This window comes from Nyctereutes procyonoides, unplaced genomic scaffold, assembly GCF_905146905.1.
Source record: "Nyctereutes procyonoides isolate TBG_1078 unplaced genomic scaffold, NYPRO_anot_genome, whole genome shotgun sequence".
NCBI classification, from domain to species: domain Eukaryota; kingdom Metazoa; phylum Chordata; class Mammalia; order Carnivora; family Canidae; genus Nyctereutes; species Nyctereutes procyonoides.
In genome coordinates, this window is record NW_026575049.1 from 69,696,689 (window position 1) to 69,720,470 (window position 23,782).

At 50.4% G+C, this 23,782-nt stretch overlaps 2 protein-coding genes across 2 annotated transcripts in view; one reads left to right on the plus strand and one right to left on the minus strand.

Moving 5' to 3' along the window:
* The window catches only part of LOC129512205 (collagen alpha-1(III) chain-like), a 41,985-nt gene extending 32,659 nt beyond the window's left edge, over positions 1–9,326 (minus strand). The window contains exons 1-5 of the mRNA XM_055329458.1: positions 9,299–9,326; positions 8,970–9,241; positions 7,934–8,914; positions 7,202–7,375; positions 4,528–4,709 (exon numbers count right to left, since the gene is read on the minus strand). Of these exons, the coding sequence (XP_055185433.1) occupies positions 4,692–4,709; positions 7,202–7,375; positions 7,934–8,914; positions 8,970–9,241; positions 9,299–9,326 (1,473 nt within the window). The 3' untranslated portion in view covers positions 4,528–4,691. The remainder of the gene's footprint in view (positions 1–4,527; positions 4,710–7,201; positions 7,376–7,933; positions 8,915–8,969; positions 9,242–9,298) is intronic.
* PCBP1 (poly(rC) binding protein 1) lies at positions 9,273–10,836 on the plus strand. The gene has a single exon (XM_055328227.1). The coding sequence runs from the start codon at positions 9,325–9,327 to the stop codon at positions 10,393–10,395; it is 1,071 nt and encodes a 356-aa protein (XP_055184202.1). The 5' UTR covers positions 9,273–9,324; the 3' UTR covers positions 10,396–10,836.
* Positions 10,837–23,782: the final 12,946 nt, after the last annotated feature.

Sequence of the window (23,782 nt, forward strand, 5' to 3'; positions counted from 1 at the left end):
AATTTAAAAAAAAATAAAGATTAGAAGTCTACACCAAAAGAAGCAGGGGAGGGGATGAGAAGTGTCCAGATGCTCAATCACCTGAGCCAATCAGAAGCTCCCAGAGGTACCCATTTGAGAGAAGTTTCATAATAATTTGATGAATATGGTTCGGCTTAGGAAACTATTAAGTACCCAAGTGGAGAGGATATTCTGTAGGCAGCTACATATGAGTCTTGAATTCAGGAGAAGACATCCACGCTAATAATATACACTTGAGAGTTGTCAGGGTACAAATGGTGTTTAAAGTCTTGAAAGAGATCATCCAGGGAATGAGCATAAACAGAGAAGGGATGATCAGAATACTCCACCATTAGAGACTAAGGAGATAAAGAGAACTCAGCCCGAAAGGGGAGGATGGGGTTGACAAGGAAGGGCCAGTGAGGCAGGGGGAGAAGCAGGGGAGTGGCATCTTGGAACCCAGGCGAAACTAAAGTGCAAGGAGGGAGTGTCAGGTGCCACGGAAAGGTCAACATGACTGAGGAATGACCACTGAACCTGTGTGCTATTTTCTAAGCACGTTCTTCCCTACTCCACGCAAAGTACTTCTTTTCTTTTTAATCCAGGTAAAATCCCAGTATTGTCCAATGAATACACATAGGTTTTTATTTAATGCAGCTCTAACCGTGTCTCAAAAAACAAAAACCAAAAATCAATGTGCTTAATCCGGACACAACAGACTTTACACAGCAAATAATGCTGAACAAATGCTTTGTCTGGTTGAATTCATTGTGTCTCTGAAACAAAGTTCCCAACCAAGTCTTGCTTGCGCTCAGTGGGGGGGATCAGAGAAATGCTCCATCTAAATGTATTTCTTTTGTTCTGCCATAAAGTAGCAATTATTCTTGAACTCCTTTCCCTCTTTACTCAAACATCCTACCAGAGGATGACCCTAAATTTCCACACTCACCCCGCTTTGAAATCAAAGCAGAACACAATCACATCCAAAACTTGGATACTAAAGGGATATACGGGGGGGGGGGGGGGGGGGGGGGGGCGGGGCGGGCCTGGGCACCTCCAACACTTCAGCATCTGACTTCCACTGGGTCATGATCTCAGGGTCCTGGGATCAAGCCATTTTGGGCTTCCTGCTCAGCAGGGAGTCTGCTTCTCTGTCTCTCTCCCCCCCACACACACCCCATCCCTCCCCATTGCCCGTTCTCTCTAGGGATATGCTATTTCCTACCCTTTCTTTCCTTTGCTGATTCAAAAACTGCTTTATTTACATTTTCTCCTTAGAATCTCTATCTAGGGCAGCCCCGGTGGCTCAGCGGTTTAGCGCCACCTTCAGCCCGGGCATGATCCTGGAGACCCGGATCGAGTCCCACGTTGGGCTCCCTGCATGGCGCCTGCTTCTCCCTCCGCCTGTGTCTCTGCCTCTCTCTTTCTCTCATGAATAAATAAATAAAATCTTAAAAAAAAAAAAAAAGAATCTCTATCTGGAAGTACAATTTCTGATGTCTTTACCTTTGAGAATTACTGCTACAAAATAAGACTTGAACTTTCTGTGCTCTAGTAAGCATAATCAAGTCTCAATAACGTACACTTCTGAAACAGTAGAACAAGAATCACCAAAAACTGGATCAGGCCTTTCTGAAATACCTTCAACGTCTGAATGGACTGTGGGCCTTTGCTTCCAAGTTACCCTTTTCTGCCCTCCACCTTGCAATGTGCCAACTTGGGACAGCCTGAATGCCAACTTCCCTAGGTAGCCTTTCTGGATTCCCCCCAAGGCTGAATAAGGATCCTCTTCGGAGCCCACAACATCTTCTGCTTACTCATATTCTAATACTTCAATGTACTGTACTGCAAATCTGTTTACCTGTCACTGTCCTACTCCAGATCATAAACATTTTGCAAGCGAGGACAGATCTCAAGTCATTTTTGCATCCTTAGTGTTTGGGACATATCAAGCAATCAGTAAGTATTTGCTGACTGCGGTGTCCAACTGGCTAGGATGGTAGAGCATGGGACTCTTGATCTCAGGCTCCTGGATTCAAGCCCCATGCTGAGAGTACAGTCGATGTAAAAAAAAATAATAAAAGTATTTGCTAACATAAAATTTGACCCGGAATACTTTATGTGATTTTTGTAGCACATTTTCCTTGATAAACCAATTAAACTCAAGGAGACCAATATTAAAATTACTGGCATCCTGGAGACCCGGGATCGAATCCCACGTTGGGCTTCCGGTGCATGGAGCCTGCTTCTCCCTCTGCCTGTGTCTCTGCCTCTCTCTCTGTGACTATCATAACTAAATAAAATAAATAAATAAATAAATAAAATAAAATTACTGGCATCTGGGGCACCCAGGTGACTCAGTCATTTGAGCATCTGCCTTCGGCTTGGGTCATGATCCTAGGATCCTGGAATCGAGCCCTATGTGGGGCTTTCTGCACAGCGGGGAGACCGCTACTGCTTCTCCCTCTGCCTGCTGCTCCCCTTGCTTGTGCGTGCTCTGTCAAATAAATAAAAAATTACTGGCATCTAATTACATTGCCAGCTATAGCAGAAACAAAGAAATTTCCCCTACCTGATATTGGAAAGAGAGGATAAAAAAAGAGACGTGGTGCTCAGGAGTCCTCCTACCAGCTGTTCTTTCTTGGTGCAAGACAGCAGCCTCTGCTTCCCACACTACATGAGGGCCAAATGGACCTCTGAATGGTTTTCTTCACATCCCTTCCACGGATCCTGTGTTCTCCTCTTCCCTGGTCCTTTGTTTTTCCTTTTCTTACCTTTTTTCCTTCCTCATTTTCTATACTTTGCATTAGCACTCTTGTTATTTTCCCTTTAACTTTTCTCTGCACTCCCTTCCTTCGTGCTTTATTTCAGTCAGAGTAACCCTGGGGAATCCATTGGGATTACTTTCTCCAACTAGGAGAACTTAGGACAAGAACGTTGCTGTAATCTCCCAGAAACTTCTGTAAGGCACACCAATGTATTTCTTATGTTTCTGAGGAACCCAGTAATAACCCCCTAACAGCAGCACAAGGTCATCAGTATATAAGATTATTATTACTACTCTCGTTACTAACCACAAAATGGGTAGGAAATACTACTTAGGTTAGGAGCACCTGGACGGCTCAGTAGGTTAAGTGTATGATTCTTAGTTTTGGCTCAGGTTCTGATCTCAGGATCCTAAGATTGAACCCCAAGCTGGGCTCTGTGCTCAGCACAGGGTCTGCTTAAGGTTCTCTCTCCCTCTCCCTCTGCCCCTCCCCCTGCCTCTCTCTTGTGTATGGGCTCGCTCTCTAAAATAAATAAATCTAAAGAAAAAAAAAAAAACACACACACACACACACACACCCACAAGTAATAGGGCACCTGAGTGGCTCAGTCCATTAAGAATCTGCCTTTGGGGCAGCCCCAGGGGCACAGTGGTTTAGCGCCACCTGCAGCCCAGGGCGTGATCCTGGAGACCCTGAATCAAGTCCCACGTCGGGCTCCCTACATGGAGCCTGCTTCTCCCTCTGCCTGTGTCCCTGCCTCTCTGTGTGTCTCTATGAATAAATAAAATCTTAAAAAAAAAAAAAAAAAGAGTCTGCCTTTGGCTCAGGTCATGAGCTCAGGGTCCTAGGACTGATCCCTGATTGGGGTCCTTGTTCAGTGAGAAGTCTGCTTCTCCTTCTCCGTCTCCCTCTGCTCCTCCCCACCACTCATGCTCTCTCTCAAAGAGATAAAGAAAATCTTATAGAGAAAAAAGACAAGTAGTAATTTAAAAAATAAGCTGGTGAACATCACTTAAAATATGCACATTTTATACATATATATATACACACACACATATGTACCTTAGGTTGTCCTCTGTAGTAACCCAGAAAGTGACAGTCAAGGCCCTCTCAACTTACTATAATTTCAAACAAAAGAAAAATGAAACGCTAAGCCTAAACGGGTTTTGAAAAAATGCTGCTTGTTGGTAGGGCAAATTTCAAAAGCTGTAGTATACTTGCTGGACCAGGTAGATTAGGGGGAGAAAACGTGGTCCCTGCCTCCAGAGTTTCCAGAGGAATAATTCCTACCACTTCCAAATCCATAAATGTAAACATTAGAGAAAAAGAGAAAAGAGGTTTTCTTAAACCAAAAAAAATCAGAAACCTAACCTAAGTGGCCTGGATGCTCCAAGACAGAAAAATTAAGCCTGGATTAAAAGCTTTTGGAGTTAAAAATAGAAGTATTCTATATGTCAGAGCACCAGAGGCCAGGAAGAACAAGACACAACCAGAAGTCAGAAGATCCAGCTCAGGTACCGACAAGCTGTGTAACTTGGGCAAATCCCTTCACTCTTCAATCCACAGATGGCTCTTCCATGAAGTGGGCATAATAATACTTTCCTGGCAAAGCTGTTTATGATGATTAAGTAAATAACGTGAAGTCACTTCAAAATATTTCACATAACGTGCCAATGTAAAGTCAAAGGAAGCAAAAACCCTTCCTCTGAAAGGAATATAAAACCCGTGGTTCAATTTCCAAAGTCTAGGCCTGACTCACCTTCACAACCTCATTAAAATCCTTAACTAACACGCAGTCATTCAAATGGGAGAAGGAGAGTCATGCATGAGACTCCAGAGGTGGGGCAGCGACTACTTAGTCAATTGTTCTGTATCTCAGTGGCTTCATCTGTAAAATGGGTGGTGTAGAATTCACACAAATATCTACAAGATAGTGCAGGTCTGAGGAAGGGAGTGGAGAATTTACGGTAAGTGAGTAAAAACGTTTACATAATCCTCCCCCCTCCACCCCCAAGACAAAGAACCAAAATCATCAAATATTACTTATTCCCCAGACAGAATTAGAAGACAGAATCAATCCCTTGTTTTACAGATGGGAACCCCACAGCCTTGAACTGGGTTATAACCCTCTCAAAGCTAGACACTGGCAGAGCTGGAGCCACACACCCCCCCAAGGCCAATGGCCTCTTTACCAGATTTCCGGGTCACCCACAGCACCCGTAGCCTATATAACACACATTACAATTGAATCAACAGCTAAATGTGGCCTATGGGGGACAGAGAGGGCTGCAGGACTCAGGACTCAGGACGGGGTATGGGACCGAGGCTGAGAGCTAGGAAGCAAAAGTCTGTATTGCGATTGAGGATAAGATCCTAGGATTACTCAGATAAGAAAAACTTAATGGAAATTTTCAAACAAAAAAGGTTTAAAATAGGCAGTCTTGGGAAGAAAGACCCAATGTATCCAATTTTCTTTAGGGAAAATAAATGTGTGGCAGATTTAGAGGACCAGAGTATTTTGAATCCGGCTATAATTCTTAATTACATACAATTTTTCTTGTTGTCTCCTGAGTTTTTTTACTAATAATTCCAATTCCCTCAACAATTCTGTCTCCCCTATAAGATGACCCTCCACAGACTACATCTTGCATAGTAGTAAATACACAGACCCTGAATTCAGGCTGCCTAGATTCAAATCCTCCTTTTACTACTTTGTAACTGTGCCTTAGACAAAATCCTTCACCTCTGTGTATCTCTGAAAATGGAGATGAACATCACTCCCATCTCAGAGGTCTTTGTAAGGATTAAATGTGTATGTTACTCATTTGGGTCACAACCTAATAATGGGTGTTTCATCATTTTAGGTTTTTTTTTTTCATCATTTTAGTTTTGATGCGCCTTTTTATTTTGCATTGAAGAACAGAAACTGCTAGAGTACACTGCGCTAAGAATAAGTATTGTTTTGCAAACATTTTGTTTCTTTTTTTTTTTTTTTAAATTTATTTACGATAGTCATACAGAGAGAGAGAGAGAGAGGCAGAGACACAGGCAGAGGGAGAAGCAGGCTCCATGCACCGGGAGCCTGACATGGGATTCGATCCCGTGTCTCCAGGATCGCGCCCTGGGCCAAAGGCAGGCGCCAAACCGCTGCGCCACCCAGGGATCCCGAACATTTTGTTTCTGTGTTATGTACTTGTGCACGTGATTTATTTTGTAAAATGCAGCTTACGGTGGTTTGCTTTTAAAACTGTTGGGGAGGGGGATCCCCGGGTGGCTCAGGGGTTTGGCACCTGCCTTTGGCCCAGGGTGCGATCCTGGGGTCCCTGGATCGAGTCCCCCGTCGGGCTCCTTGCATGGAGCCTGCTTCTACCTCTGCCTGGGTCTCTGCCTCTCTCTCTCTCTCTCTCTCTCTATGCCTATCAATGAATAAATGAAAAGTAAAAAAAAAAAAATCTTAAAAAAAATAAAAATAGGGCAGCCCTGGTGGTGCAGTGGTTTGGCGCCGCCTGCAGCCTGGGTGTGATCCTGGAGGCCCGGGGTCGAGTCCCACATCGGGCTGCCTGCGTGGAGCCTGCTTCTCCCTCTGTCTGTGTCTCTGCCCCTCTCTCTGTGTCTATGAATAAATAAAAATCTTAAAAAAAATAAAAATAAAATAAAAATAAAAATAAAAATAAAATAAAAATAAAACTGTTGGGGAAAAGAAAAAAAAAACGTTGGGGCATGTGGCTGGCTCGGTTGACCGAGTGTGAGTGTGCAACTCTTGATGTGGGGGTTCTGAATTCAAGCCCCACACAGGGTGTAGAGAGGACTTAAAAATAAAATATCTAAAATAAGAAAACATCAGGGGCGCCCGGGGGGCTCAACAGTTGAGCGTCGGCCTTTGGCCGAGGGCGTGACCCCGGGGTCTCAGGATCGAGTCCCACGTGGGGCCTGCTCCTCCCTCTGCCTGGGTCTCTGCCCGTTTCTCTCTCTGTCTCTCATGAATAAATAAGTAAAATCTTAAAAAAAAAAGAAAAAATAAGGGCATATCCCGGCCCCCGAGGTAACGTGAAGTAAAGCTCCCAGCGGCGCGGGGCCGAGGAGGGCCGCGGCGCGGCACCGTGGCTGCCGTGTACCCACCTGCAGCGCCTTTGTGGAACGGCGCTCGGGCAGGCCTGCGGGAGGCCACCGGGCACAGGCTGCTGGTGCGGCCTGCACGTCGTCGTTAGGCCAAACCGAGGAGCTCCTCCCAGGCCTCCCAGGCCTCCCAGGCCTCCGGCGCTCCGTCAGGGGAAGGCGACGCAGGCCTGGCGCCCGGGGAGGTTCCCAGCGTCTCACGGCTGGGGGCGGCGCGGGCGGCAAGGGAGTCACCCCGCGGTCCCGCCGACACCTCAGCCCCGGGGCCGCGGCGGGCGGCGGGCGCACGGGGAGCTCCCCCGCGGAGCTCACCTCACCTCGGCGTCCGGGCCGCGCTCCCGGTCTCGCCGCCGGCCCGGCGACCGAGGCCGCGCACGTGCTCCCGCGGCGGCGGCGTTGGCGTTGGCGGCGTTGGCGGCGTTGGCGGCGTTGGCGGCGTTGGCGGCGGCGGCCTGCGCTCCGGCCCTCGGTCTCGGCCTCGGGGGCTCCGTCTGTGGGGAGAGCGGCAGAGACAACAGCTACGTCAGAGGCGCGCGAAAACGGAGCCCGCGTGCGGCCGCCTGGCGCCTCGCGCCCTCCCCACGGCTCGCCCCGCCTGCGGGGAAACTGAGGCCCGCCCGCGCGCGGGGCCCCGGGGCAACGCGCTTTCCTCCTGTTTTACTCCCTGCGGCCCGTGTGAGCGGCCCGTTCCGCGGCCTCCCGGCTCAGCGCAGCCGCGGGCCCCTCGCAGCCCGGCAGGGCGCCCTTGTCCCCGCGCCGCCGGCCCCCGCGTGGGGGCGGAAGACGCACGAGGCCTGGGCGCCGGGCCCGCACACGTCTCCACCTAAGCGAGTGGGGGACACGCGCTACGACCCGGCCGCCGGGGTCGCGGCAGGGCGGGCGGCGCGCCCGGGAGCTCTCCCCGCCCCCCCTCCCGGCGGCGACGAATCCAGGCCACGTGCCGCCATTTTGTGTTCTGGAAACATGGCGGCCACGCCGCGGTGGGGGGGGGGCAGGGAGGGCGCCACGTTGGCCGCCGGCCCCGAGGCCCCCCGCCGCGCCGCGCTCGCCTGCTGGGCGCCGCCCGGCCCGGCTCGGCCGAGGCAGCGGCGGGGGGACGGCGGCGAACGCACACGGGCCGCCGCGCCGCCTTCCCTCAGCGAGAGGGACGCGCGCGAGCGAGCCGGCGGGGAAGGCCTTCCAAGATGGCGGGCCCGGCGGGGGCCGCCCCGAGGGGAGCGTCGCGGGCAGGGCCCTCCGCACCGCCCGGCGCGGCCGCACGTGCGGCCATTGTCTTCAGGGCCTGACGAGGCCGCCACGACAGGAGGGACCCCGGGAGGCGGGGTTCCCGCAGGCTCGGCCGCAAGGAACTTGCAAAATGCAAACAAAGCATTATGTAAATGGACGCCATTCCGGCGGTCGTTTTTTTTTTTTTTTTTTTTTCTTCTTCTTCTTTTCCTTCCCTGCCCCCTCCCCGCTCCCGGCCGTGTTTCCACAACTCCCCAGAACCCTCGGGCGGGGGTCGGCGGGGCCCTCCGCGGCCGCTCGCGGGCGCGGGGGGAGGGGCGGGGGCGCCCGCGCTGCGGAGACCGAGGCCCCACGTGCCCGCCCGCGCGCGCGCACCCGCGCCGCAGGCCTCGCCCGGCCGCCCCTCCCCCCCGGAAGAGCGCGGCCGCCCCGCCCGCCGCCCCACACCCTGGCGCAGGCGCGCTGGCCGCCTCACGCGCACGTTTTAAACCCGCGGCGTCCCGGCTGCCGCCTGCAGTGGCCGCCGGGGCTGCCCGTGTCGCTCCGCTCCCCGACGCCCGTCCCGAGGCGGGAAAGTGACGTGTCGCCCCCGTTCCCCACACTGACCCCGTCCCGGCGCGCGCCGGCGCCGCCCGCGCCCGCCGCACGCATGTCGGCCTGGAGGCCTCGCCGGGCTCGCCGGGCTCGCCGGGCTCGCGGCGCCCGCCCGCCCGCCCGCCGGCCGGGGCCCTCCCGGCAGCGCGCGGCGGCCCGGGGGGGCGGGCTTGAGCGCGGGCGCGCGGCGGGCGGCGCAACCTCGTGACCTAAAAAGGACGGGTCCTCGCTTTTTTTTTCCAAGGGGTCCTGCGCGGCAAGCACTTCCGGGGTCAGAGGGTACGCGGGGTTGAAAGCGGGCTTCCCGCCCCGCCCAGACCGCCGAGGCTGCCGCCGGAGTCGCCACCGCCGCGCCCTCGCCCACCCGCCCGCCCGCCGCTCCCGGCCCCGCTCGCCCCCGCCGCCGCCGCCGCCCGCCCCCGGACGACGCCGCGGCCTCCCGCCCGCGCCCGCTCGCCCCCGCGGCCCTCGCTCGCCTCGCGCCGGCCGTTCCGGGCCTACAGCCCCCTCCCCCCGCCCGCCGCCCGCCGCCGAGCCTTGACCACGTAACGAGCCCAACTCCCCCGAACGCCGCCCGCCCGCCGCCCGCCCGCCGCCCGCCCGCCGCCCGCCGCTCGCCATGGATGCCGGAGTGACTGAGAGCGGACTCAACGTGACTCTCACCATTCGGCTGCTCATGCACGGGAAGGAAGTGGGGAGCATCATCGGGAAGAAAGGGGAGTCGGTGAAGAGGATCCGCGAGGAGAGCGGCGCGCGGATCAACATCTCGGAGGGCAACTGCCCCGAGCGGATCATCACCCTGACGGGCCCGACCAATGCCATCTTCAAGGCCTTCGCCATGATCATCGACAAGCTGGAGGAAGACATCAACAGCTCCATGACCAACAGCACGGCGGCCAGCAGGCCCCCGGTCACCCTGCGGCTCGTGGTGCCGGCCACGCAGTGCGGCTCGCTGATCGGGAAGGGCGGCTGCAAGATCAAGGAGATCCGCGAGAGCACGGGCGCCCAGGTGCAGGTGGCGGGGGATATGCTGCCCAACTCGACCGAGCGGGCCATCACCATCGCGGGCGTGCCGCAGTCGGTCACCGAGTGTGTCAAGCAGATCTGCCTGGTCATGCTCGAGACGCTCTCCCAGTCCCCGCAGGGGAGAGTCATGACCATCCCGTACCAGCCCATGCCGGCCAGCTCGCCGGTCATCTGCGCGGGCGGCCAAGACCGCTGCGGCGACGCGGCCGGCTACCCGCACGCCACCCACGACCTGGAGGGGCCGCCCCTGGACGCCTACTCGATCCAAGGACAACACACCATCTCTCCGCTCGACCTGGCCAAGCTGAACCAGGTGGCAAGACAACAGTCTCACTTTGCCATGATGCACGGCGGGACGGGATTCGCCGGAATTGACTCCAGCTCCCCCGAGGTGAAAGGCTATTGGGCAAGTTTGGATGCGTCCACTCAAACCACCCATGAACTCACCATTCCAAATAACTTAATTGGCTGCATAATCGGGCGCCAGGGCGCCAACATCAATGAGATCCGCCAGATGTCCGGGGCCCAGATCAAAATTGCCAACCCCGTGGAAGGCTCCTCTGGTAGGCAGGTTACTATCACTGGTTCTGCTGCCAGTATTAGTCTGGCCCAGTATCTAATCAATGCCAGGCTCTCCTCCGAGAAGGGCATGGGGTGCAGCTAGAACGGTGTAGGTTCGCTTACAAGCCGCCGCCACCACCACCACCCCACCCGCCCCCCCCCTCCCCACCCCCTTTCTGCTGTTTTCCCATGATCCAACTGTGTAATTTCTGGTCAGTGATTCCAGGTTTTAAATAATTTGTAAGTGTTTCAGTTTCTACACGACTTTATCATCTGCTAAGAATTTAAAAAAAAAAAATCACATTTCTCTGTTCAGCTGTTAACGCTGGGATCCATATTTAGTTTTATAAGCTTTTCCCTGTTTTTAGTTTTGTTTTGGGTTTTTGGCTCATGGATTTTATTTCTGTTTGTCGATAAGAAATGTTAAGAGTGGAATGTTAATAAATTTCAGTTTAGTTCTGTAATGTCAAGGATTTAAAAATTAAAAAATGGATTGGTTAAAAAATGCTTCATATTTGAAAAAGCTGGGAACTGCTATCTTGAACTCTTTGTTGGTGGTTTTTTTTTTTTCTCCTTCCCCACCCTCCAATCCCTTTAGCATTAAGGCCTTTGTAGGGAGAAGGGTGGGCCCGTCCCTGGTGTTCTCTCCAGCCCTTTTCACCTACTGGTAGGATTCCATTCCCTTTCTGTCCCAACAAAGGAACACGGCAGGCTGGGCCTGCTCTGGGATATTTGCAGACAGTGGGGCTCCCCGGGAGGGTGACATCCCTCCAGCCAAGTTCCAGAGAGAGGCCTCTGCCCATTTCTCTGGTAGAAAACAAGGGTTTCCCCAGATGGGGAAAAAAAAAAAAAAAAAGTATGCCCATTCGGTAGGAACTCCGATGAATGGCAGCGCGTCCTCCCGGCCGGCCGGCCCCACCCCCCCCCCCAAACCAATCTCAACGGGGAAAACTCTTAGCCAGGAACAAAAAAAAAAAAAAATGTTCGGAGGTGGGAGGAGTCTGGGGGGGGCGCCCAGAGAGGAGGTGGGGGAGGGGAGGGGCTGACGTGGGGGGAAGGGGAGGGTCGGGGGTGGGTCGGAGGATTTGGAAGAGGGCAGGGGTGGTGATCCGAGGGGAGGGCTCTGGGGCGCCCGGGCCCAAGGGGGATGGTACCGGCGGGGTGCACGTGGCACGCATGCACCTGTGGCAAGCCGCCTGTCAGGATGTTATTACACCTGCCAAGTGGTGGATCCAGGAACAAAAGAGGCCCAGCTTCTAATTCTTCAGCTGTGGGCAGCGTTGGAAAAATCATTATACCGGGAAATAATCCTGCCTCAGTGGGGCAGCCCTCGCAGGCCGGGATGGAGGCAGATCCACCGAGGGTAGCCTAGGGATGGGGCGGTAGGAACGCAGGTCCCCGTCCCGCCCCTCCACTGTGATGACAAGGCCGCACTTTCCACAAAACCGCAGGAGGCGGCTAGCTTTGGGCGCCGCTGCTCATCCTGGGCAGGAAGACCGGGCAGGTCTTGCTGCGAAGGCCCAGTAAGCTCCCGTGCACGCCGGCCGTGGGGCTAGACCGGACTTCGGAGGAGAACTTCTCTGCCATTAGGCAAGGACTCTAGAAACAGTAACACAAGACAATGGACAATTAGGTGCCAAAGTGCTTAGTTCAAACCCGGGCGCTGTGGGAGATCCCTAACAGCCGAGAAAAATTCCTGTGGGAGGGGAATGTTCCACACAATAAACGTCTGTTGAGGCTTATCCTCCGCAGGCAACCTGCCTCCTTCCGAGGTGCCGACGGGCTTCTCAGTCCCGGACGTAGCACCGCGGTCCGCTGTGCGCCTCACCCCTGGACCCGGCCGCCAGGGGCTGAAGGCAACCCACGTTCTGGACCTGAACCGCGGTCACACTTGACTTCTGCCTCTCGTGTGGCCTTGGGCAAATTATTTGACGTCCTCTGTAAAATGGAGGTGTCCCAAGTCTGCACCCCCCGGCTGGTGAAGAAGACGAGCGCGTCCGTGAGGCAGAACGGTGCCTGCGGCGGGTAAACTGGACCTCGGGCCGCAGGAAGCCTCAGGCGAATTTCTGTCCACAGAGTCTTTGGACAGAAAAGACACGTTTTATTTTTTCAAAGATTTTACTCACCTACTTGACAGTACAAGCAGGGGAGGGGCCGAGGGAGAAGCAGGCTCCCCACCGAGCGGGGAGCCCCGTGATGGCGGGGCTGGATCCCGGGACCCTGGGACCGTGACCTGAGCCCAAGGCAGCCGCTCAGCCAGCTGAGCCAGCCAGGTGCCCCCCGCCCCACCCAAAAGGCAGATACGGAAGAGAGAACAAAGCAGTGTGTATTAATGACAAACAGAGGACAGACAGTTGGACTGAAGGACAGCTAAGGGAGGGCCTAGGGAAGCCCGCAAATGGCTTCATTGTCTTCTAGAGATAAGGAGCACAAGTCAAGTTTTCGTGGAAGAGGGCAGGAGTGAAACATTAAGTTAAACCCTCAACCCCAGGCCGGACGGTTTTTGAGGAGTCCCTAAAATGTGCTGGGTGAAGTGGTCCAAACGCCCTATAAAAAGTAGACCTTGGCTCAGGGCTTTAGCGCCGCCTTCGGGCCGGGGTATCATCCTGGAGACCCCGGGGTCGAGTCCCGCATCTGGCTCCCTGCATGGAGCCTGCTTCTCCCTCTTCTCCCTCTGCCTGTGTCTCTGCCTCTCTCTCTCTTTCTCTCTCTCTCTCTTTCTCTCTCTCTCTCTTTCTCTTTCTCTCTCGAATAAACAAAATCTTAAAAAAAAAAAAAATAGGCCTCAAATTGTCCTCAACCCCTTCCCCTCCCACCCTTTCAAGAGCAAAGGTGGCAATAATTTCTAAAATAATGGGTTAGGCAAGGCCTAGGATGAAGGGCACCTTGGCTGGACTCAAATCAGGAAGAGCAGTTAGAAAACTGCCTCAAGAGATTCTAATCACACCCTGGGGGGGCACCTGGGGGCTCAGTCGGTTAAGCACCTGACTCTTGATTTCAGCTCCAGTCTTGACCTCAGGGTCATGGGATCAACCCCCACATCGGGCTCTGTACTCAGCATAGTGTCTGCTTGAGAATCTCTGTCTCTCTCTCAAATAAATAAATAAAATCTTTAAAAAAAAAAAAAAAAAACAGGCCGAGAAGTAGTATCACTAGGAATACAAGTAGAAAGGAGCCAATGCGAGGGAGAATGAAACTGAGTGTGGAGGCCTGGGAAGGAGGGGCGAGGGGAGCCCTGAGTTCAGACTCGGGGATACGAGTATTTGCAGGGAGAAGTATTCAACAAGCAGGAAGAGACAGACAAACGGAAGGAAAGTCAGAGCTACGGAGAGACCGGGAAATGAGAGGAAAGGGCTAGAGCCTGAGCTCTGGGGTAATGACCTCGTCTACTTGTTCACCACGGTCCCCACAACATATTCGCAGGGGCTCCCTAAGCACCTATAGAATCTTTATCAATCAAAAGTATCTCCAGAATGAGTATAGAAGTAGCCAATGAGGAAGGATTAGTCAAAGCTGGAGAAAACCCAGGACAGTGCCCTTGAGAGCAGTCGAGGAGGGAAGTTTCAAAGCTGACGACAGTAACGCTACTGAGAGGTTTAACAGAATTGATTGAACATTTACTTGCTGCAAAATACTTTGAACTAAAATGTGATGTTTCGGTACAACTGAAAGATGTGCAGCAGCTGATTATAGTGAAAGCACAGTACATGACACAAAGAGCAAAGAGGGGGACACCCTGGTGGCTCAGCGGTTTGGCGTCTGCCTTTGGCCCAGGGCATGATCCTGGAGACCCCGGATCGAGTCCCACGTCCAGCTCCCTGCATGGAGCCTGCTTCTCCCTCTGCCTGTGTCTCTGCCTGTGTGTGTGTGTGTGTGTCTCATGAATAAATAAAAATAAAATCTTTAAGAAAAAAAGAAAACAAAAGAATTAGAGGCACCTGGGTGGCTCCGTTGGTTAAGCAGCTGCCTTCCCCTCAGGTCATGACCCCAGGGTCCTGGGATCCAGCCCCGCGTTGGGCTTCCAGCTCACTGCTTCCCCCCTCCCCCAACCCCCACTCATGATCTCTCTTGTTCTCTCTCTCAAATAAATAAAATCTAAAAAAAAAAAAAGAAGGAAAGAAAACAAAAAATTTATATATTAACAGTTAAGATAAATTGAAATCTACTTTCTAATAGTTTTCTGTTGCTTTTTTTTTTTTTAATTCCTTCCACCCAATCATTTTTAGAAACCACTTGAAGGGGATCCTGAGGAAGATGCTTCCAAAGTCATGGGTATCCTTGGGGAGCAGAATTTCAGAAGAATGAGAGGAGGAAGCCAGATTACCCCAGGAGAGGATGGCCTGGGGTGAGGAAGTGGAGACCAGAGTGAAGATGGCTCGAATGCTTGAGGGTGCAAAGGAGAGAGGAAAATTGGGGAGGGCCGGAGGAAAGATTTTGGTGGGGGAGTTTGTTGTCTTTGGAAGAACTTCACTAAAGACAGGTAATAAGGGGATCCCTGGGTGGCGCAGCGGTTTGGCTCCTGCCTTTGGCCCAGGGCGCGATCCTGGAGACCCGGGATCGAGTCCCACGTCGGGCTCCCGGTGCATGGAGCCTGCTTCTCCCTCTGCCTGTGTCTCTGCCTCTCTCTCTCTGTATGACTATTGTAAATAAAAAAAAAAAAAAAAAAAAAAAATTAAAAAAAAAATAAATAAAGACAGGTAATAAGGAAGCAATAGGAAGTTGAAAAGCTGGTAAGAGCGGACTTGGAGAGGCGCCTGGTTGGCTCAGTCAGAGGAGTGTGACGCGCAGTCTGGGCGGAGAGATGACTTAAATGTTTGTTTTGCTGTTTTTTGGGGGGTTGTTGTTAAGTAGGCTCCACACCTGGCACAGGGCCCAGTGTCGGGCTTGAACTCATGACCCGGAGGTCGAGACCTGAGCTGAGATCAAGAGTCCGACGCTTAACCCACGAAGCTACCCAGGTGCCCTGAGATCACTTAAATTAAAAAAAAAAAAAAAAACACAAAACTTTAAAAAAGAAAAAAGGATTGTCTGGGAGCAGCGAGCGTCAGGTGGCAGGCAGTGTGACTCTTAGAAGTGGATTCATTTTGTCCCCCTCCTACCAGGACTCACCCTACAGGCCCCTGCCCGCCCTGCTGAGGCCGGGAATCAGGAGCCCCCCCAGTTGCTGTGCCTCCGCCTGGCCCGGTCCTGCCACCAGCTGTCAGGCCACCACCACTGCCCCTGGGCCGGCAGGTCTCCCAGCACCCACTGCCCCCGTGTTTAGAGGGCTGGGGGGCTCCTGGGGCCCGGTAGTGAAGGTGGGCCTCAGCCCAGGTCAGACCCCTGCTGCTGCGTCTCCCCTGCCCCCTCGTGACCTCGCTCGCTCGCTCTCGGGTAACTAGATGGGAAGGTCAGAAAGGAACCTGAGGAGGCCGGCCTCGCCCCGCCGGCGCCCCAGCAGCCACCCGCCCGGCCTGGCCCCCCGCGTGGAGCCCATCGGGCCCTGCCCCGGTCTCCGGGAGGGCGCCCAGCTCGGCGCAGCCCAGCGCCCCCAGGCCTGGGAGGCCCGGCCCGCCGCCTCCCACCCGGCGGCCCCCACCCGGCGGCCTCGCCCCTCCTGCCTGTCAGGCCCGGCTCCCCTCCTGGGACCTGCTGGGCCCCGGGACACCCGTGGGCTCCCGCCTGCAGCTGCAACGTCGGGGCGCTCCTGCGTGACCTCGGCCGCCTCGGGCCTCCGTCCCCATCTGGGAACCATGGGTGGGACCCTGTCCCTCCGGCCACCTCCGTGGGCCCCGGCCGTCCTGCCGCCTGCCCCGCAGCTGCCTCCCCACGCACAGACCTCTGAGAACACGCTCGGAGGGCAAAGCAGGTCACCACCAGCACCAGCACCACCACCACCACCACCAACACCAACAATATCACCACCACCAACGACGACGACGACGACCTGGCCACGGGAAGCCTGGCTTGGCATTCCAGGAAACCACTCGGGGAGCCTGATGGGGGGAAGCAGAGGGAGGGGTCCACCACCCCAGAAGGTGCTGTTGCCCTTAGGTGCTGTGGGGAGGCACAAGAGAGGAGGTGGCCACGCCAGCCCCCAGGTATCCCAAGCCACCCACCCCTCAGGTCCCAGGAGAACACCCAGCAGCAGGGCTGTGGCTGTCCCGGAGTGCTCGGGCCCCTGTCCACCCACGCAAGGTCAGGGGGCTCCCCAGACACCTGCCCCCCCCCGGACCAGAGACATGGGGGTGGCAGTTGAGGCACCAAGGCTTGGTGACAGCAAACACCCCACTATGAGGCACCCCGGGTGCTGGAGAGACCCAGTTAGCGACTCCCTGAGCGGGTCAGCCCCAGTGGAGAGGCTTGGGAAAGCTTCCTCCACGTGGGTGAGATCCTGTGCCTTCACTCAGTTCAGCTCTACTTCTAGAAGCGTCTTCTAGGGCCGCTTGGCTGGCTCTGTGACCTCAGGCTCGTCCATGTGAGCCCTGCACTGGGGGGGTAGAGACTCCTAAAAATAAACAAAAAAAATTTTTTTAAGATTTTATTTATTTATTCATGAGAGACCCAGAGAGAGGCAGGGAAAGGCAGAGACACAGGCAGAGAGAGAAGCAGGCTCCATGGCAGCCCGGGTGGCCCAGCAGTTTAGCGCCGCCTTTGGCCCGGGGCCTGATCCTGGAGTCCCGGGATCGTGTCCCGAGTCGGGCTCCCTGCAAGGAGCCTGCTTCTCCCTCTGCCTGGGTCTCTGCCTCTCTGTGTATGTGTGTCTCTCATGAATAAATAAATAAAATCTTAAAAGAAAAGAAGCAGGCTCCATGCAGAGAGCCTGACACGGGACTCGATCCGAGGACCCCAGGATCACGCCCTGAGCTAAAGGCGGGAGCCAAACTGCAGAGCCACCCAGGGATCCCCGTCCCAAGCTGCTGTCTTAGTCATATTCTGGACCGTCCCACCAGGCCAGAAAAACTGCCCCCAGGAGACTCTAAATGGATAGTCTGCACATTATTTTGTCTTTGATCCTTTTTTTCCCAGTTTTCCAATGACGGTGCTAAAACATTTTATAGACCATATATGAATATGTGCTGCAGATGACCATCAATGAGCGTCTGCCTTCGGCTCAGGCCGTGACCCCGGGGTCCGGGGGTGGGGGGTCCCCGCAGGGAGCCTGCTTCTCCCTCTGCCTCTCTGTGCCTCTCATGAGTAAACAAATAAAACTTTTAAAAAAACGAAAGTAACACATATATACTACTCTTTTTTAAATGGGATCATACTCATTTCTCTAAAACAAAAGTAACAATAAAATGGGATCATACTCTACATACTAATTTGTATCCTGTTTTTCTCTTTGTTAAATTGAGATATCACTTAGATACCGTAAAATCCACCACTTTGAAGTGTGAATTTAGTGGCTTTGGTACATTCACAAGGTTGTGCAATCATCACTGCTATCTTTTGCCAGACATTGTTATCACCTCAAAAAGAAACCCATACCCGTGCCCAGTCACTCCTCATTCCTCACCCACTCCACCCAACCCAGTCCTGGCAACCAATAATCTACTTTCTGACTCTGTGGATTTGCTTGTCCGGACATCTCATAGGAGTAGAACTGTACGGAATGTGGCCTTCTGGGTCTAGCTTCTTTCACTCAGCGTGATGTTTTCAAGGTTCATCCCTGCTATAACGTGTATCGGACCTCATTTCTTTTTTTGGCTGAATATGTCGCATTGTAGAACTAGACCACATTTTGCTTATCCGTTCATCAGTTCATACACATTTGGATTGTTTCCACGTTTTGACTATTATGAATAATGCTGTTACGAACACCTGTGTACAATTTTTTTAAAGATTTTATTAATTATTAGAGACACAGAGACAGAGGGAGAAGCAGGCTCTGTGCAGGGAGCCCGACGCAGGACTCGATCCCGGGACCCCAGGACCACGCCCTGGGCCGAAGGGAGGCGCCAAACCGCTGAGCCACCCGGGGATCCCCCTCTGTTCATTTTTAAAAATTGGATTATTTGGTTTTTTTTATTATTGATTTGAAAGGGCTCTTTATATATTCTGTACACTAGATTCTTATCTTATAGATGATTATAAATATTTTCTCCCATTCCCTGGATTGTTTCTCTCTCTCTCTCTCTCTCTCTCTCTCTTTTGTCTCAACTTACTTGGTGGTTTCCTTTGAATTTCCTTGGTGGTCCTTTCCTTACTTGGTGGTTTTTAATTTTGGTGAAGTCTAGTTCATTTATTTTATTCTTTTATTGCTGTGCTTCTGGTGTCATATCTAAGAAACAACGGCTTAATCTAAGGTCATGAAGATTTATGCTAATGTTTTCTTCTCATAGTTCCAGCTCTTATGCTGTAAAATTCAAAACATAAGTATAAATCTTAATGACTTTGGACTTATGCCTTTGACCCATTTTGAGTTAATTTTTGTATAAGTTCTGAGTGGAGGTCCAAAGTAATTCTATTGCATATGGGTACCCAGTTGTCCCAGCACCGTTTGTTGAAAAACCTATTCTTCCATTATATCCTATTTTTTTCCATTATTTCTTATTTTATAAATTAATAAATCCTGGGCAGTCCCGGTGGCTCAGCGGTTTAGCGCCGCCTTCAGCCCAGGGCCTGATCCTGGAGACCCGGGATTGAGTCATGCGTTGGGCTCCCTGCACGGAGCCTGCTTCTCCCTCTGCCTATGTCTCTGCCCCCCTGCTATGTCTGTCATGAATAAATAAATAAAATCTTTAAAAAAATAAATTAATAAATCCTGAACATTTTCACTGCAATAAACACTATTTCAAAATAGTATTTTTTGTTAGCCAGTATATCCTATTACATTGATGGAATGTATTTAACAAGTCTCCTACTTAAACATAAAGTTGTTTTTATATTTTACTATCTTAAATAATACAGCAGTGAATATACTTACCCAAATATCTTGAGATACATCCCTGATTATCTTCTTAGGACAAATTATTCAGAAGGGGAAAGGCCGAATTCTACGGGGCGCCCGGCTGGTTCAATCAGAAGTGCATGTGATCCTGATCTCGAGGTTGTGAGTTTGAGCCCCACATTGGGTGTAGAGATTAAATACATTTTAAAAGGGGGGAGGGTAGCTCTGCTTTCAAGGCTTTAGATGCATATAATTGCTTTGCTCTAGAGTAATTCTTAAACTTTTTGGTCTTGGGACCACTTTACACTCTTAAAAATTATTGAGATTCCCCAAAGGCTGTGTTTGTGTGGATTATTTCTATCCCTATTACCTGTCTTAGAAATTAAAGCATAGAAAAAAATTTTAAACATGTATATATTCACTCATTTTAAAATAACTAAAACGAACCCATTAAATGCTAACATAAGTGATATATTTTTAATTAAAAATAACTATTTTCCAAAAGAAATAAAAATATAGTTAGTGAGAAAAGTAGCCGTTTTACATTTTTGTGACTCTTTAATGCCTGGCATAATAAACAGATCGTGCTGGAGTCTCCTATCTGATTCGGCATCAATCCGCTTGGCTATCACCCTTCATCTAGATGCTGGAGATCGCACTCTACACTAATGAGAGGATGGGAATGAAACGGCAAATAACATTTTAGTATAGTCATGAAAATAATTTTGACCTCTCAGACCTGCGGGTCTCAAAGAACCCCGGGGGTCCCTGACCACTCTGAGAAATGTTGTTCTTTTTTTTTTTTTAATTTTTATTTATACTTACAGAGGGAGAGAGAGAGGCAGAGACACAGGCAGAGGGAGAAGCAGGCTCCATGCACCGGGAGCCCGATGTGGGATTCGATCCCGGGTCTCCAGGATCGCGCCCTGGGCCAAAGGCAGGCGCCAAACCGCTGCGCCACCCAGGGATCCCAGAAATGTTGCTCTATAGGAAGGATCAACCAAGGTATGCTCTCATCACTGTGCCTTTTCCCTGCACCTTCATCACTGGGCAGCATTGTTTTGTTTTGTTTTAACATTTTATAATTGGTTAAGCAAAAAGCAGACTCTCTTCGGGATTTTATTTTGTATTCTTTAATTGTTAATAACGTTGAAACTTTTTTTCACGATTTTTGTAATTTATATTTTTATAAATTTTATATTATGTATTTCATATATCATATAATATATAATATATATTTTCTAATATATGATATATTTTCTAATATATAATATATATTTTTCTAATATATATTTATGTATAAATATATAATATATTTTTTCTAATATATATTTATATATATTAACATTTTATATTATAATTTGCCTCTGTATCCTTTGCGCATTTTCTCCCTAGGATGGGCATCCTTTACCTTAATAATTGTATGAACACTCTTTATATTGAAGATATTACCTTTTGTCATGAACATTGAAAGTATTTTTGATACACAAGAGTTTTTTAAGTTATTATTATTTTTTATATTAAAATACCTGTTTTGTTTTGTTTTGTTTTGTTTTGTTTTGTTTGAGTAAGCCCTATACCCCATGGGGGGCATGAACCCAGGACCCTGAGGCCCTCTCTACCGACTGAGCCCCAGGTGCCCCCGCCCCCACTAGTATTTTTACTGGTCTCATCCTTTCCTTTTGTCCAACACAAAGCCAAAGAAATTGTCCTCTAATTTCCCAGCAGCAGTGTGTGAATGTGTTTATTTTGGCCCAGGAAGACACCAGGAGGTACCTGATTAGTATTTTTAGAGTATTAATAAAATCTTCCTATTTTTATTGTATTGATTATTGGGGTGTTACACAAGGAGAGTGGAATTACACTGGGGTCAGAAGGAAGAGGATCTTTGATGTCACCATCCCAGGACACCTCCCAACCAAAGGTCCTTTGGGAGAAAACTACTAGGCCAGAGCAAGGTGACGATGGTGGGTTTCACTGTGTGACACGAGATGGGTGTCACCGGCCTCCACAGCGGAGGCGCAGGGAGGAGACGACTGCAGTGGGTGGGCCTCCTGGCCTCAGGCCCACAGTGTGGCGCCCAGCAGGGGGCTGTCTCATCTGTCCCAAGGTGGGGCGATTTACGCCCAAAACTGTAGCAAGGGACTTGGGCGTCCCAGAAGTTAAAGCTTTGTTAGGGGCCAATCGCCTGAGCGCTCATGACCCATTTCTTAGGAAGAGACCTTTTAAAATAAGAAAAGGAAACTAGAACTAAACAGTCTGACAGGATATCCTAGCTAACCACAAATTTACAGAATTATAGTTCAGCGACAGAGATCTTCTTTTGCAACTTTCCTCAGATCTCTCCAGACCTTTAATGGCTTAACTGCTCTCTGAAAAAACGAATCAGAAACCATTACAAAGTGGATTTTGTGTCCAAGGTGATGAGGCCCCATTTGCTGGGATTTTCTCAATATTGTTTCCCACATTCTTCACCACCCTAGAGATTTTTCTTTGCCTGTCTGGCAGATAAAAAAAAAAAAAAAAAAAGAAAGAAGAAGAAGAAAGAAAGAAAGAAAGAAAAAAGAAAGAAAGAAAGAAAGAAAGAAAAAAAAGAAAGAAAGGCATAGCACCATGTTAGGTTTCATTCCTTAGATGCCTGGTGAATAATAACAAAAATTTTATGTTTCTCAGCTGTTTGCATTTCTCCTTTGGTGAGTGAACTATTAACATCTTTTTCCCCCTTTTCTGCTGATGTGTCCATATTTTTCTTATGGATTGAAGACCTCATGATACAGCAAGATATTAACCCTCCATCAGATACTGCATTTTTTCTTAACTTGACAGTTTGCTTTTTCTCTTCTTAAGTAGGCTCCACACCCAACGTGGAGCCCAACGTGGGTCTTGAACTCAAGACCCTGAGATCAAGACCCAAGCCGGGATGGAGAGTCAGATCCTCAGCCCACTGAGCCACCCAGGTGCCTCACCAGTTTCCTTTTAACTTCTGCTCAGCAGGCATTCCTAATGACTAAGCAGCTAAATCTATCAATCTTTAACTTTATGGTTTCTGTCTTTAGTGTCACGCTTGGGAGGTCCTTCCTTCACCGCGATAATTACTTTTAAAAACTGTCCTCTCCTTTCTTCTAGTACTTTATGTTTTCATGTTTTACATTTAAATCTAATCCATCTGAAATTTATTTTGCTATCTATGATAGGAACAGCTAATGATTTTTCCCTGCAATTGCTAGCTAGTTGTCCCAATGATATTTTTTGAATAATCCAAGAATGACAAATATGTGGTCTGAGTGTAGCCTCCCCCCTCCTGGGCCCCTGGAAGACATTTCTAATCAAACACAGAACTCCTCCAAGGCCTAGACAGGCCTCACGGCCCTCCTAGAACCTCAGGCAGCCGCCTCCAACCTGTGAGATGTGGCATCAAGATGAGACTTCTTGCCCTTCCTTAGACTAACCCATCCTTTTCTCCGGGGATCTTAGAGGCCTTTATTAGATAATACAGGCTTTTTTATTCTATACTTTGCTTTCTGTTTATCCATGGGCCTGTCTTTTCCTGTGCTAGCTCCACCCCATTGGTTATTGCATCTATGTACTAAACGGTAGTAACCGGCAGCACAAGCCTCAGTCCCTTTGCAACATTTTCTTGATTATTTTCTCTGATCCGAACTTCTGACTAAATATTGCATCAAAGAAATCCAAAATAAATTAAAAATCATATTAGATTTTCCAATCTAGATACATAGTATTTCTTTCCCCCCTTAAAAAAAAAAGATTTTATGTATTTATTCGGGAGAGAGACAGAGAGGGGCAGAGACAGAGGCAGAGGGAGAAGCAGGCTCCCTGCGGGAGCCCGATGCAGGACTCGATCCCGGGACCCCGGGGTCACACCCTGAGCCTAAGGCAGACGCTCAGCCGCTGAGCCACCCAGGTGCCCCATTTCTTTCCATTTTTAAAGATTCCCTTTATGTCTCAGAACAGTTTTATTCTGCGAGGTCAGACACATTGCAGGTGAAGTTTATTCCTAGAGATTTTATATTTGTGGTGGCTATTCTAAGTGGGATCTTTTTTTAAAGAATATAGCATCTAAGACAAAAAAGAATATAGCATCTAAGTGTATATATATGTGTAAAATGTCTACCTTCTTATTACTAGAATGTAAGCTTCGTGGGAGCAAAGACCACACATCTTTTGCTCCTAACTGTAGCCCTAGAGCTTAAGAAACAGCATGTCCACATCATAGACTCTCAATAAAAGTTTGCTAATGAGGGAAGGGACAATGGCATGAGGCAATGCCACTTCTTACTCTGTCATTAATCTGTAACGGGCAACCCTGCTAAATTCTTTTGTTAACTGTTTTTTGTTTTGTTTTTTGTTTTTTTCTTTTGTTAACTGTTTTAAAAGTGATTCTCTGGGCTTTTCCACATCTGCAAATATCGATAATTGCCTTCTTTCCGAAGCGTATTGCTTTCATTTATTTTTCTCATAAGACTCATTGAATCTACTTTTTTTTTTTTTTCTAAGATTTTATGTATTGATTCCTGAGAGACAGAGAGAGGCAGAGACCCAGGCAGAGGGAGGAGCAGGCTCCATGCAGGGAGCCCGACGTGAGACTCGATCCTGGGACCTG